At 37.3% G+C, this 16,048-nt stretch overlaps 1 protein-coding gene across 1 annotated transcript in view; it reads left to right on the top strand.

Moving 5' to 3' along the window:
* The first annotated feature begins 351 nt into the window (after nucleotides 1–351).
* Nucleotides 352–16,048, top strand: part of LOC129232674 (FERM and PDZ domain-containing protein 4-like) — a 210,467-nt gene continuing 194,770 nt past the window's right edge. Inside the window, exon 1 of the mRNA XM_054866807.1 lies at nucleotides 352–521. Coding sequence (XP_054722782.1) covers nucleotides 418–521 — 104 coding nt within the window. The 5' untranslated portion in view covers nucleotides 352–417. The remainder of the gene's footprint in view (nucleotides 522–16,048) is intronic.

Genomic DNA, 16,048 nt, shown 5'->3' with positions numbered 1-16,048 from the left:
GGCAACATTTTGTAAGGTTTAATGCTTTGTAACGATTGAATTTTATAGATTTATCATGAAGAGACGTTCTACGTCGGAAATCGTCCATTAAAAATACTCAGTTTTTGCCTGCAATCTCAAAAATCCCCCCCCCTCCCCTTCACTTCCAGAAGCCTGTCCCGTATTTACTGTTCTTAAATCTGGAAAACCCTGGTATCGACTCCGCGCAACGAGCGTCGTGGCCCAAGATGGCGTCGCCCGAGGACTCGCCCCCTTCCTCCCTTTGGGGTTGCCATAATTGGCGACGGCTGCGCGACGGAGAAGCCAACCTTCCCGGAGAGCGCTATTTGCTCAGGTGCGCTCTCGGAATGAGATGACGTTCGAAGGAGCGCGCGACAGACGAGATCAGCTCGGATAATAAACGAGTGAAAGGGGAAGATGGACACCCCCGAGGTGGGCCGATACCTGACGGAGCTCAACCAGAGGCTGAGGAAGGGATGGACGGCACACCTCAGCCCCGAGGGCCGCATCTACTACATGAAGTAAGTGCCCCCCCCCCCCCTTCAATGGCCTCCGATCGAACGGTTAATTGTATTTGCGTATACGGACACCGGTATACTCCGGAACCGAGCTCGATGGCGAGACGAAAACGGGGAATTTTATATTTCGGAAAACGGTAGATTTTACATCTATATATATATAAATGAATGTTTGTCTGTATGTCATCCATGAACTCAAAAACTACCGGAAGATTTAGCTGAAACTTTCACCGTTTGTTATTTTTGGTACTGGGAATGTTTAGAGACCAGTTCGAAAAAAATCCGATCGATAGTTCCTTTTTTATTCCAATTTAAGTCACAATCCATTGGATAAATACGAATAAAATTATTAATTCGCGTGAAAGATCTCATTGATAAGAAGCCATTTTTCTTGAGTTTCAACAATTAAATTCTTTCTTTATTGTTTTACTAGTGGTACTCGCACGGCTTTGCCCGTAATAGAAAAATTAAAAGGTTTTTTGGTTCGCCTGTATATTTACAAATAATGTACGGTGAATTTTCTCGCCAGTTGGCTTGTGCCCATGTTACGGTTCCACGTCATGAAAATTTCGTAAATTACTCGTCGGTCTTATGATACTTTTGTTCTTAAAATTGGAATAGAAAAAGAACAAAATCGAATTTTCGAAAAATCGCTTCGAGGTACACACCCCCGTGCTACAAACTAACTTTGTGCCAAATTTCATGAAAATCGGCCGAACGGTCTAGGCGCTACGCGCGTCTCAGACATCCTACAGACATCCGGACAGAGAGATTTTCAGCTTTATTATTAGTAAAGAAAACAGCGAGAAAAACGGTGGATTTTTTACATTGAAAATATTTTTAAAATTCACTCAAAATGATCACGGAATTTCGTCAAAACGTTTTCGACTCAAGTTGTGAATGAAAAACAAACACACATTTTGTTTGCTAGCATTTTAACACTGCTTAATAATAATTGGAAGTGAAAAAAAAATTCAACTCCCAACTCCGGAAAATTCGAATTTTCCATCAGAGGTATGAAAATAAAAGAACTTTTTAATGCATAAAATAACTTTGGAATTGTATTTTCACCTGGCCATGTTAAAACGCGGTTATTGAATAATTCTATTTCGTTTTCTTTTTATAAGCATTTAATTTTTCTTTTTTAACGCAGACGATAACAGCTTTCGTATCGTCTGCAAAAATTTTCACGTTAGGGTTTTCGAAATAGCCACTTGAAAAAAAAGAGTATTCCTGCATATAATAGATTGAAGAGGCATACAAAAGTATAGAGTTCTGCTTTTCGAACTTTTATTAGCGCGGAATGTTTCTTTTTCTTTGTTTCGAGGGAAGGAGCACACCAGATCCCATTTTATACGCATTCAGATACTCACAGTTTTAACCTTCGGAATCACGACGTGAGTAAAATACTCACATCAAAGAGAACGAAAACTTCTTGTTCTATTTTGTTTCATCAAATGTTTCACTTGTTTCGGCAAGGATTATTATTTTGAAAACACGTGGTGCTTAGAACAAACAGTAAATGAAATATTTTTAACTAAAAAACATTTTCAACGTTCTTTGAGGAAAATAAATGATGTGAGATTTTTTCTCACACGTGAGTTCTCAGGTAACTTGTTTTGATTTTAGGGGCTATTCATTAACTACGTAAGGTTCATTTTGGTCATTTTTTTACCCCCATCCTCCCATGTAAGGGAACGTAAGATTTTTCGCACCCCTCCCCCCCCCATATCTTACGTAAGATTCCGTTTCGTGTTTCAAAATAATGAAATAACGAACCTTACATCACTGGAATCGTTATTAATTTCACTATTATTAAATTAAACGTATTTGTGTAAAGAAATATTTATTAAAATTGGAATCTAAACTGAATGTTTTTTTTTTGTATATGATGCGATACTAATTAAAAATAAAACATGCCATACATAGTGCAATTCTTTTATTACATTTTAAACAATTCATTCTTTGTAAAATTCGCAACTCCACAGCTCGAATGCGCACCTTGCGGTGATTAACAATACCAAAGAAAAAGGTAAAACATTCCATTCCACGTGTTTTCTTTGGGGTAAATTACAGGGTTCAGACAGTTTGTGATGTAATGTAACTTCAGAAGAATAGAAAAGAAAGTTTCCCACAAACACGATGAAAAATGACTGTCATTCCCTATGCGTCAAAGCAAGTTATGAGTTACGGCATTTGTTTGTTTTACCCTTTTCATCCGCCATTAGACACTAGCTGCAGCGCCCCCTATAGTTTATTGGAGTTGCGAATACGTTTTTGACCTTCCAGTCGAAAATGAAATACGATCCCTGCCAAACCACTTGATCGCGCAATTTGATGTAAAATATTGACTTGGAAAACATTACGTTTGAATAGGTTTGCTCCCCCCCCCCCAAAGTAAGGGTATGTAGAGATTTTAACCCCCCTTGACCTTCTCGAGACCCTTACGTAATTAATGAATGGCCCCTTAGACGGAAAATAAGTAAACTTTTGTTCCGTTGCCCGTTATCCTGCTGTTGTTTAGTTTAGTTACTGAGTTTACTATCGGCTTTAGAGCTCCGAGAATTCCTTTAGTCAAAAAAGATCGACAATCTACATTTGTGCGCTATCGGAACGATCGACCTTGTGACGTCATCGATGGACGGTCGACCGGCCATGCCTGTCGACCCTGATGTCATACGCTGATCGCTCTTCATCGACCAAAACCTAAACACTGTTGACAAACATTCACAGAATGGGGTTGTTGCAGACAGTGAGTTGGAGCAGAAAGCGAAATAATATGTTCCAAATCGGAATGTAACAGTTTCGGCGGTCCGAAGCGTGTTATTCTTAGTAACTACAGTATACTCCCGATTAACCGTGCTAATCACCGGGCGGCGTGGCACGGATAATCGAAAAACACGGATAATCCGAAAAATCATTTAAGGAATATGCATTGTAACTATTTAAGGGGAAATTAGAGAAAACTATGTATATACTCACACAAACCAGGAACTTTACTTCGAAATTTATTGCTTAAAAAAAATCGGTGATACATTTTTTTTCTTTGTTTGTTTAAATTGTTGCGTATGTCCGTACGAATTTTTCTTACTGCAATCATTTCTCCGTAATCGTAACCTCTTTCACTCATGTAATACAATAAATGTTCCACAGATTGCAGAGCAGTAGAATGTGAAATTTTATTTTCTTCATGTTCTTCATCTTCGTTTTCGGTATCGTCACTCGCGTTTGATTCAGTAACTAGTTCAATGATATTTTCGTCAGTTAGACATTGAAATCCTGATTCACATTCGTCGCTTTTAAACCACTCTTCGACATTTTCAGCATCAACGGATTCGAAACCTTCGATTTCTTTAACTTCCTCGATGATGTCATCGATATTATCGATAACATCATAGAAGCTTTAGAAAAGTGTGATTCCGAAATGATGCACGGATTATCCTAAAACCGGATAATCCGCACACGGATAATCGGGAGTATACTGTATATCACTTTAACTGTGTGAGACGAACGTATCAATCTTTTACCGTCCTTAACACGGATTAAAACCACATACTGTTGATCTCTCTTATTACGATCACGTGAAATACGAAATCACTGCTAAAACGACCATTTTCTCTGTTGACTTAGGTTTGCTATCTCATTACATTAAAAATTTCACGTATAATACGTACAGTAAATTGAAAGTCTCGGCTAAGACGGACAAAAATTCCTGGCCTTGAAATGTTCGTTGTTGAGCCTATAATTTTCTGTTTTAGAAATTATCCATCATTTTGTTAGGTAGTAGAAGTCCCATTGTGCAGTGGCGCAAACAGGAATTTTGCAAGGGGAGGGTACATAGTTAAAAGTCCCATTTTCATATCATACCCCAATATGTCGTCAAACATATTGACTTGATTTTATTGATTCTTGAGAACAAAAACAGTAAAAAATAAATTATTGAATAAATAATTAGCCCTAATTAATAAAAAAAAATATTAAGAACAGATACTTAAATTACCAGAAAGTAAACGAATTTAGGCAATGTATTTACTTTTATCATTGTTCATGAATGAAAACAGATGCCCAAATTCAAGTATAAGAAGCATCGAGTCTGAAGAACAAGAAAAATCTCATTTTAACCTGTCATTACAAAACTAAACACATTATTATTACTCTGTTTTCATTTACAGTCACCCATAGTCTGCCTCTATAGGTTTACAAAACATCGTAGAATAAAATTTAGTTTTCTAGTTCATTTTTCGATTTTATTTATAACTTCCTCAGTGTGTGATGGTGACATTGCTTGAATTCAGCAGTACAAGAACACATTAAATGTTCATTATACATAGTACTATTTAAGCCTTCTCCAAAGTCGAGAAAGATCTCTCGCTTGTGCAATTCGTTACAAGAAATGTACACATTTTCTAAAAAATCTTCTAACAAGAGGATTTTTTTCCCTATTATTAGAACTGAAATTCTTGTTTTCTTTGTTTGGAAATATTTTGTGTATAAAGTACATCGAATCATAATCAGTTGAAATAAGAAAAATGCAAGTGCTATGGGAGGGGTCCGGACCCCCTGGACCCCTCCCTTGTGTGCGCCACTGCCATTGTGTATAGTGAAGAAAATATTTAATATTTTGCATAGGAAATAGAGCCCGCACATTTGTTTACCTGTGGACATTTGAATTTACCCAAAGATAAAAGTGTTCACTTTCCATTGTGGATCACAACCTATACCCGCGATTGTCGATTTTCATCTTCCTTTTTCAATATTTTGCAAAAACATTCATTTGTAAAACATAAGTGATTTTTTTTCCTGAATGTATTAATAGATTACAATGTGTGTATTAGTAGTAATATTTTCTAAACATGTATAGGAAAGCATTTCTCTTCGTTTTTCCATAGTATTACTCATTCACGGTTGTTACGAATCACGGCTAATGCGAATAAATTCGTGAAAACAGTTGCTGTAGTGAAACTTTTTATGCGAGGCATTTGAAATTCTGATGCACGAGTTTTTTTTTGTTACATTGTTTTCCTTCTCTATGTACTGTAACTTTCAAAACAAATATCCGGTTTGTTCATTTTGGAAAAGGTAAATTATCTTAACCATTTCACTCTGCCCCACATTCCCCTACTATTTTAGAGAAACGATAAAATGATAAATGCAGTTTTTGAAATTGATTTCTTGAATGAAATTTCATCCGCCGATAATGGGCGGCCCCCCTTTCTCAATTGCTGAATTTCTGGAGCAGAGCAAAAGATTCACGAGTTATCGATCGGTTTTGCTGAGCGCAGTTTACCATTTTTGTGTGTGTGTCAAGTCACCCCAAAATCCTTCCACCACTCCGACAATCGTTTGGAGCAGTATAACCTATGGTTGCTCTTGTGCCCAGGGGTGCTCACTGGGGGGGGGGGGGGGGGTTAGGGCGCAAGTTGAGCCATCAAAATGGGGGGGGGTATTGTTTTTACTTTATTTATTTACATTTATTTATTGATTTTTTTTTAATTTAAATTATTTATTTTATTTTATTTTAGTATATTTATATTTTATATTATTTTATTTATTCATCATTTTGTGTGTTTCTTCCACTTGTTATCCATGCAAAAATGTAAATAGGCAGCCCCCCACGCTTTTTTTTTATTACAGTAAAATTAAGTGTTTGGTCAATTACTTTATGTACTTGTCATCCAAAGATTATTTATAACTTTTTAGTTCATTTTGCTACTAAAGCGTGTTTTTTTAGTTTTTTAAACTATTATTTTATTTTTGAGCAATCACGATTGCTTATTGCTTTTATTTGACTGTTTTGGCGTCTTATCATTTTATTCCCCCCCCCCCCGTCACCCTCCGCAGCATCACCGTCGATCGGCTCCTCCCGATGCTGCTTCTCTAGCGAAAGCCGTCTCCAGGTTGCGTCCATGTCCTACACACACGCGCACACATACACAACTACACACACACACACACACACACACACACACACACGCACAGATACATACACCTACACACATACATACACGCACCTACACACATATACATATATACACCTACACACATACATACACCTACACACATACATACACCTACACACATACACACACCTACACACATACACACACCTACACACAACTACCCACACACTCATGCCTGGGCACAAACACATATTCCTACACACACATACACATACTCCCCCCACACACCTACACACATGCCTACACACACACATACCCCCCCACACACAAACACACACACACACTTGATTGCGAAAAACATAATTTGAATTCAAGATGACAAAATTGAAATTATTTTTTTTTTACTTTTTAGTTCATTTTGCTACAAATATAAAACTATTACTACAAATATAAACTATTATTTTATTTGCATCTGACAATTTTGAATGCTTTGTGGTAAATTCCTGTGTAAACATTGTTCCACTCCGCAGCTCTGATTTGTACGTTGCAAGACATTCTAATAAGCCACTGGCTATTTGTCCAAAGGAAAGATGGACCCACAAACATACAAGTTAAGCTAATAAAAGCGTGTTAATTAGAATACCTTATTGTTAATAAATTAATTTGATTATAAAATGTTGCATTGTCATCGGGTCTGAGGTTGCATTCCAAATTTTAAAAGAATCCGATCCCAAAAAGTGGGAGAAAATTGCGTTATAAATTTAATTTCGGTGTGGACGGGATTAGAACGCACGACCAATGATTCCCGGGGGTGGACGTCAGCGAAGACCCGCGCCTTAGACCGCTCATAAAGTGGTGGAACGTACTAACAGTAATAAGCCACTAGCCCTTAGTCCAAAGGAGAGTTACTCACAAACATACAACTGAAGCTAATAAAAGCGTCTTAAAAATAAAGATAAATTGTGAAAGTTTTTTTTTTCACTCATAAATGTTCGATGTACGTGCGCCTTTCGTAACGCGATACACAGCTATAGCATACGTTTTGGAGTGTTTCACTGTCAACTTTTTGTAATGCTACACATATGCAATCTTTCAGTTCTTGCAATTTTGTAGGCAGTGGTGGTGTATAAACGACAGCACCGTTGACGGCTGGCACCAATGCCTATGCAAAAAGATGTGAGAGACGAAACCTCATAAAAAACGAGCTGGTGTGTGCATCACATGACTTCCTTTTACTCCAATTTAATGTCATTTCCCCATTACTCGCAATTTTAATGTGTTTACTCTCTAAATATCACCATCAGTGGACAAATTGAAACCGAATTAAAAAAAAAAAAATTGCCAAATTTGTCGCCAAGTTGGCGATCAACCTAGCCGCAAGCTACGTTCGAGTAATTAAAATGCTACTTTGCGACATTTCTACGTCACAACCGATCACGTGAGCGAAAACCGCCCAGGTCTTGGTTTTAACATTATTTCCAATCCCAATACGCGTGTAAGGACTGTTGTAACCGAAAACCCCGTTCCGGAAGGAATTTCTGGCTGCGCTAGTGCAGAACGTGCACATTTAAGTAGTACGCACGTTAAAAAACTTGAACAGTTCATCTTAGTTTTTATTAATTATCTATAGTGGTAAGTGTCACAGTTTATGAAATATAAATTTTTCAAAGCGGGATATTCTTTTCTGTACGTAAAGGGTTTACGGAACCAGTCATTAAAATTGCGCCAAAAATGTATTACACGAAAGAAAGAAAAAACAATGAACACAAAGGAAAAAATACAAATGAAATATTGAATTTAAAAGAATAAAAAATGTTCCCACCCACGCCCAAGTTAAATTCGAGTCACAAAAATTTGGTCCTGGGGTGCAGACAGAGTGGGGGGGGGGGCGGTTATGGCGCATGTTGAATCACCAAAAATTTGTAGGGGTTTTTAATTTTTATTTGTTTATTATTTCTATAAATTTATTTATTAAATTTATTTTTTACGAAAATTGTTTAGTTTATTTTATTTTGTTTATATTTTATTTGCGCTTTAAAACTGGGGGGGGGGGGGTTATAGCGCATGTTGAACCTTCAAAAATTTCTAGGGGGAGATTATTTTATTTTATTTATTTATTATTTCTATAAATTCATTTATTGGAATTATTTTTAAGGAAAATTGTTTAGTTTATTTTATTCTGTTTATATTTTATTTGCGCCTTAAAACTGAGGGGGGGGGGTTATAGCGCATGTTGAACCATCAAAAATTTGTAGGGGAGATTTTTTAATTTTATTTATTTATTATTTCTATAAATTTATTTATTGGATTTATTTTTAATAAAAATTGTTTCGTTTATTTTATTCTGTTTATATTTTATTTGCGCCTTAAAACTGGGGGGGGGGGAGGCACCCCTGCTTTGGTCATCCTCCACTTACAATTAGTCCTGGAAAACGGGCAGGTGAGCTTGTGACGTCGGCGAATTCTTCTCAACATTTGTTTTGTCGCATAATTCCTTCTTCGAACGAAAAGGAGAAAAACATTCTGTCCCGTTCGAATGTTTTCCCAACTCTAATGATTCATTCTTTAAAAACACATTAAATTCCGAACCGCATGAGATCTGACTCACTACCATCTTGTTATTTTCATTTTTCGAAAGTCACTCCAGAAAGAGAAAAATCCGATTGAATGATTGTTTAGCAGACAACATAATACCCCGATTGCGACACGCAACTTTTTCAAACTTGGCTATTTTACCAATCCTTCGGCACTAAATCGAAAGAAAAAAAAAGGCAACAGATATTTCGTCTCAATGATTTTCTTCACGCCACAAATTTTAATATAAAAGCAATGTTACGGAAAGTGGAGATGAAGCACTGAATAATCATTTGAATGGAGGCAAGCCTTCGGAAAATACGGAGTTTTTGTCGAAATCCAAGCTTCATAATGAATAGTTTTTAATGGATACCTCCGTCAATTGTTATCGGAGGATGATGTTAAATAGCCAAACACGAAGACGGGAAGATGACGAATCCATCGATGCCTGGGTCGATGGTCAGTTCTTTGGCGTTCAGGAGAAGTTACTTGGACATACATAGATACATACGCTCAGTTTTTAATTATATAAAATTACTACAGTACTGATTTTTAAAATATTAGAGTTTTTGTAATTTTAAATGTTTCGTACAATTTTGCAAGAGCGTGCAGTGCAAAGTGATATAGTTCATTCCGTATACTTAATTGCGATATTACTTATTCAGTAATTCATTTATTTATTTATTTCATTTAGCCATTCGCTTATAGATTTACTAAATAAAATCATTTCACGTATTCATTTATTTATTAATTCATCTACATTCCCTCATTTTGCCATTCATTCATTCACTATTTTACTCTCTTATTTTTTTTTTCTCGCATAATAAGTTATTAATTTATTTATTCGTTTATTGCTTCATCATTCATTCTTTTGATGAAAAAAAATAGAAAAATATTTTGTTTTTTCCGAGGATGTAAATTTACTGCCAAAAATGAATAATAAAATCTTAATGCAAGTTTTTTAAAAATAAAACACGTTATTTTTTCTCTTCATATACTGAAATTATCAAAACACATTTCCAATTTCTTCATTTTGAAAAAGGTAATTTATATTCAATACTTCATTTTTCCACACATTCCCCTAAATGTTTCTTTCAACTAGTAACCTATTTTTTCACTGCAGAAAAATGTTAAACTTGGGAAGTTACGTAGCTGTCACTAAAACCAAAGAAGACATTTTTTTTGAGCAGTCACGAACTGCTAATTGTCCTCACTTGATTGAAGTTGGCGTTTCGGATCACTTTTGATGTCCACCGGCCTTCGCGAGTGGGCAGGGCCCGATTAAGATATCGAGGGGCCCTAGGCCTAATATTTTTCGGGGCCTCCTGTATTCAAACCCTATTCCTTTAGCCATGAGATCAAATAAATTTAGCCATGGACTAAAGTAGTTTAAGCCATTTAGGGGATCCTAGGCCACGGCCTAGTTGGCCTTGTCAGTAGTCAGGCCCTGAGAGCGGGACCTTCTCCTGGGCAGTGGCGTCCCCCCCCCCCCGAAATCGACGTTATTTATACCCGACCCTCTCGACTTGTCACAATCCTCTGTAGACGTCCAGCATCCAGCTCTGGCATTCCATTGAAAATTGAGATATTGAATTCTCAAGTTATATTTTTGGCAATGGGGTTGTTTCCTTCAGTCAAAAGTACTACTTTTAGTCACTGAAGTTGACAGAATAAGCAAAAAAAAAAAAAATAATAATAATTTGAATTTTGACATCTTGAATTCAAATTATGTTTTTCGCAATCACGAGTGTGTGTATGTAGGCGTGTGTGTTTGTGTGTAGGGGTATGTGTGTTTGTGTGTAGGAGTATGTGTGTTTGTGTGTAGGCGGTATGTGTCTGTGTGTAGGCATGTGTGTTTGTGTCTGTGTGCAGGCATGAGTGTGTGGGTAGTTGTGTGTATGTGTATGTAGGCATATGTGTTTGTGTGCAGGCATGAGTGTGTGGGTAGTTGTGTCTATGTGAGTGTGTAGGTGGGTGTATGTATGTATGTGTGTAGGTGTATGTATGTGTGTGTAGGTGTATGTATGTGTGTGTAGGTGTATGTGTTTGTGTCTGTGTGCAGGCATGAGTGTGTGGGTAGTTGTGTCTATGTGAGTGTGTAGGTGGGTGTATTTGTGTATGTGTGTAGGTGTATGTATGTGTGTGTAGGTGTATGTATGTGTGTGTAGGTGTATATAGGTATATATGTATATGTGTGTAGGTGCGTGTAAGTGTAGGATATTGACGAAACCTGGAGACGGCTTTCGCAAGAGGAGCAGCATCATGAGGACCTGGTCGACGGTGATGCTGCGGAGGGTGCTGGCGGGAAAATAAAATGATAGCAACGCCAAAAACAGTCAAGTGAGAACAATAAGCAATCGTGATTGCTCAAAAAACATTGACAAAAAATACTTAAATTTTCTCAACAGTTATTTTTTTAATTAACTTTTTAAAATGTTCGATTTTTCAAGCAAGGCGTGGCCTTTATGACGTCACAAATGATTGAACTTAGGCGTGTATTCCACTGGCGAGCTGCATGCTTACGTTTGCTGTCTACCGCGTTTCCATTTGTGATAATTCATAAGCGAATTAAATATTGCTCTCTACGCTTGCTATCAATCGTATCGTTACCAGTACACGAGAATAAAGAAGCGAATTAAATATTGCGCTCTGCGTTAATGACAACAGTGAATGGCATTTCATCATTTGGGATGTCATGCGCAGAAGCGTAAAAAATGAAATTGAGTCTCGCACCGATTTAAATAGTAAACTTTGTCAAATTATTTAAAACATGGTCAAACCCTATGTTTTTAAGCACACTCTTTCAGAAAAAAAAATGCGTTTAAAATTTCGGAAACGACCCTATTATGATTGCGATAGGAGCCGTTTGTAGAAACCAAACGAGTAGGGTCCTTTCGCAATTCGCGATTTTGAAAAATTTGATTTGAATTCAAGACGTAAAATTCAAATGAATGCCAGGGCATGACGGGTGAAAATTGCTTCTACATTTAATCGAAGCCAATTGCCTGTTTGTTATGTTTTGATAGTAGAAATGGCAACCCTAACTCCAATGAGTGAACACTAAACTTCAGTAGATAGGGTTCGTTGTTTTCGCTTCTTCATTCCCCTGAAATGACACAGTCCTACCAGTAAAACAGTCAAGCTGCCGGATCGAGTTCAGCCTTGTCACAATAAAGCCTTTCCCTGCCATGTCAAACATGACCAAACATATATTATCAAATGACCATGCCGCGGCGGGAGCGTCATTGCTCATGACGTCAGAGCATGACTCGATCAGAGTAAGGCCCCTACTGTTTGACCACGGATTGTATGTAATTTGGCAATCTGCCAAGTAAAGACGATTCCATCTGAATGAGTCTAGCGGGGGAGAAGGGAAAATAACGATGGGATTTCGATGCACGCGTTTTATAATGGCACTAGTACCTTATTCATTTATTGCATTTTTAGAAATAAAATAAATGGAAACAAAAGTAGTTACCACGGAAACAACAAAAAGAAAATGAAATATTTTCAATTCGTTCGGGAACGTAAAAGCAAAATGGTAAGCTCGAAACTTCGTTGTGAATCAATAAATCAATTCATTTTTGCCGTGAGAATATGGATCAAATATACTTTAGATTTAAAATGTGCTGCTGTGAGCAAATGTTCATTTTTACAAAACTAAGGCACACAAGGTTTTTACAAAACTAAATAATAGAGAAGCGATAGTGCACATCTCAAACAAACCAACTAACATCCCTATAAACTAATAGATACGTCCGTTTCCGCCTATAAACCGGATATTAACCTTTCCATGTAATCGATGGTCAGACAGTATATATACGAGCCGACGCATCAGCTTGAGATCAGCCATTTTGGATCGGAGCACGTGTTTGAGTGGTTGTCTTTTCTGGCGAGTTCTCGCGTTTGGTGATTGTTCACTGCGAGCAATTATTAGCGGCACTCGAATTGTTAATAAAATAAAATAAAATATAATTTTCGCCAAATCTGGCGAAATCCGAAATGTTGCTGTAGTAACCCTAGCAGCGTAGCAATGAAAAATCCGATCCAAAATGGCTAAACTTAAGCTGATGCGTCGGCCTGTCTATATGGCGGCTCTAGCTCAGAGATTTCACTGATAAATATATGAGGACTAGCTGTACCCGACGTGCGTTGCTACGCCAACCAAAAAATCCATCATTATACTGATTTTCATGACAATCGGTTGAACGGGGCAGAAGTGGCTACTCTGCAGCGCCACCTGGTGGCGAGTGGCTTCGATGAGCACCTTCTCCGTTCTGGAAAAATACATATATGTAGCCATTTTCATAATAATCGGTCCGGGTATCCAGTGACTCTACTCAAATTCTGTACTCACGCAGTTTGCGAGATCAATCGATCGCTAAAAATATCAAATAGAAAAAGTTTTAAATCCCCCCGTTGCATGAAAACAATAAAGAGAGAATTTATTTGTTCAAACTCGAGAAAAATGGCTATCTTCTTATCAATGAGATCTAATTTCTGCAGCCGATCATTTTATTCGTATTTATCCGATGGATTGTGACTTAAATCGGAATAAAAAAGGATCGGATTTTTTTCCAACTGGTCTCTAAACATTCCCAGTACCAGAAATAACAAACGGTGAAAGTTTCAGCCAAATCTGCCGGGTCGTTTCTGAGTTCATGGATGACACACAGACAAACATTCATTTTTATATATATAGATTAGTGTTATTATTTTCTAAGTCACCATTTCCCTTTCAATCTATTTCCCGGGGAATCAGCTGTCCGTCTACCTCTACTTCCGGACATCTGCTGTGCAGGAAAAACGCGAACCCTTTTTTAATTCATCTCACAACTTTTTTTTCTTTCCATCGCTGACGAGGCGTCGTCCTTCCTTGAAATGTTGACAGAGGCTCGTTTCCCGGTAAATCGCGAATTTCAATTTCATTCAATCACGCGTGAAGAAAGAAAATCCTCCCTTGCGTAAGACCCGACGAAAATCTCTTCTGCGTTCTTGGGAGATTATTTCGTTAGGTTGTATACTTCGGTGGACAGGATTCGTGCGCAGAAGGCTGTTCTGATTTGTCAACGGGGTCGTCTGCACGAGGCTCAGGACTAAAATGTATTATACAGCGAAACCGAGATTTTACGTTTTTCAAGGGACTGGGTTGAAAAAAAAATAATTGAATTTTGACCTCTTGAATTCAAATTATGTTTTTCGCAATCACGAGTGTGTGTGTGTGTGTGTGTGTGTGTGTAGGCATGTGTGTTTATATAGGCATGTGTGTTTATGTGTGTGTGGGGGAGGGTATGTGTGTTTGTGTGTAGTGTAGGGGGGTATGTGTGTGTGTGTGTGTGTGTAGGCATGTGTGTTTATGTAGGCATGTGTGTTTATGTGTGTGTGGGGGAGGGTATGTGTGTTTGTGTGTAGTGTAGGGGGGTATGTGTGTTTATGTCTGTGTGCAGGTATGAGTGTTTATGTAGGCATGTGTGTTTATGTGTGTGGGGGGGAGGGTTTGTGTGTAGTGTAGGGGGGTATGTGTGTTTATGTCTGTGTGCAGGTATGAGTGTTTATGTAGGCATGTGTGTTTATGTGTGTGTGGGGGAGGGTTTGTGTGTAGTGTAGGGGGGTATGTGTGTTTATGTCTGTGTGCAGGTATGAGTGTGTGGGCAGTTGTGTGTATGAGTGTTTGTGTGGGGGGAAGGGGAAATGTGCATGTGTGTGTATGCATATGTGTTTGTGTCTGTGTGCAGGTATGAGTGTGTGGGTAGTTGTGTGTATGAGTGTTTGTGTGTGGGGGAGGGGAAATGTGTAGTGTAGGTTGGTATGTGTGTTTATGTCTGTGTGCAGGTATGAGTGTGTGGGTAGTTGTGTGTATGAGTGTTTGTGTGTGGGGGGGGGGGGAATGTGTATGTGTGTGTAGGCATATGTGTTTGTGTCTGTGTGCAGGCATGAGTGTGTATGTGTAGGTGTCTGTATGTATGCGTGTGTTTGTGTATGCGTTTGAGTGTGTGATTGTGTATGTGTGTGTAGGTGTATGTATGTGTGTGTTTGTGTGTGTGTGTGTGTGTACGTGCGTGTATGTATGCGCGTGTGTGTAGGACATGGATGCAACCTGGAGACGGCTTTCGCTCTAGGAGCAGCATCGTGAGGAGCCGGTCGACGGTGATGCTGCAGAGGATGCTGGCGGGAAAATAAAATGATAGCACGTCAAAATAGTCAAATGAAAGCAATAAGCAATCGTGATTGCTCAAAAAAGAAAAAAAAAAAACGTAAAATACAGGAAGTACAACATAAAAAGGGAAAATCAAATAGAAAAAAAAAAAAAACCTAAAGGTAGAAAAGATGACTCTTTACAAAAGGTATAATATTTATATTTTACAGAAAGAACATTATTATAAATACCATTTTAGATCATTTTAAAAGGGTTGTGTAGGGTTTAGGTAAAAAATAGTGAAGCACCGTTTATAGGTTTTTAAAGGGACTGTATGAAAAAAGCGTAAAAATGAAAAAACGTATAAAAAGTACAGGGTAATGTGTATTAGACTCTATAAGGACGAATTTAAAAAACGCATAATTGATGAAAACGTATAAAAGAGAAACGTATAAACGGTGCTTGTCTAATTTCGTTCTGATTTGTTACGTCTTAAAACGCGTAACTTTACGCATGATTTCTTGTGACCCCGAAATCACGTATGTATCTATTATATATATATATATATATATATATATATATATATATATATATATATTTTTAATAATACTTCAGTTTGTTCACTAATAGCTTTGTACTTTTCTTTTTAATATGAATGTCCTTTACTACTAAAAAATGAAAAGATAGATGAATAAATATAAATAAAGTAATTAAATGAATAACAGAAGTAAGATGATTAAATAAATATGAATAAAATAAATGAAAAAATCCATCTAAAACTGTTAAACTAACAGTAGAAATAATAAATAAATAAATAAAATAAATATATAATTAAATAAACAAAGGATCGATACTTAAATATTTAACAAGGAGAGGTTACGGTCTCGGAAATTCAGATCGGGATGAGATTTGGCATATTA

This window comes from Uloborus diversus, unplaced genomic scaffold, assembly GCF_026930045.1.
Source record: "Uloborus diversus isolate 005 unplaced genomic scaffold, Udiv.v.3.1 scaffold_13, whole genome shotgun sequence".
In the NCBI taxonomy this organism is placed as follows: Eukaryota; Metazoa; Arthropoda; class Arachnida; order Araneae; family Uloboridae; genus Uloborus; species Uloborus diversus.
Note: the sequence above shows the minus strand (reverse complement) of the source record. Positions and strands in the feature narration are given on the sequence as shown.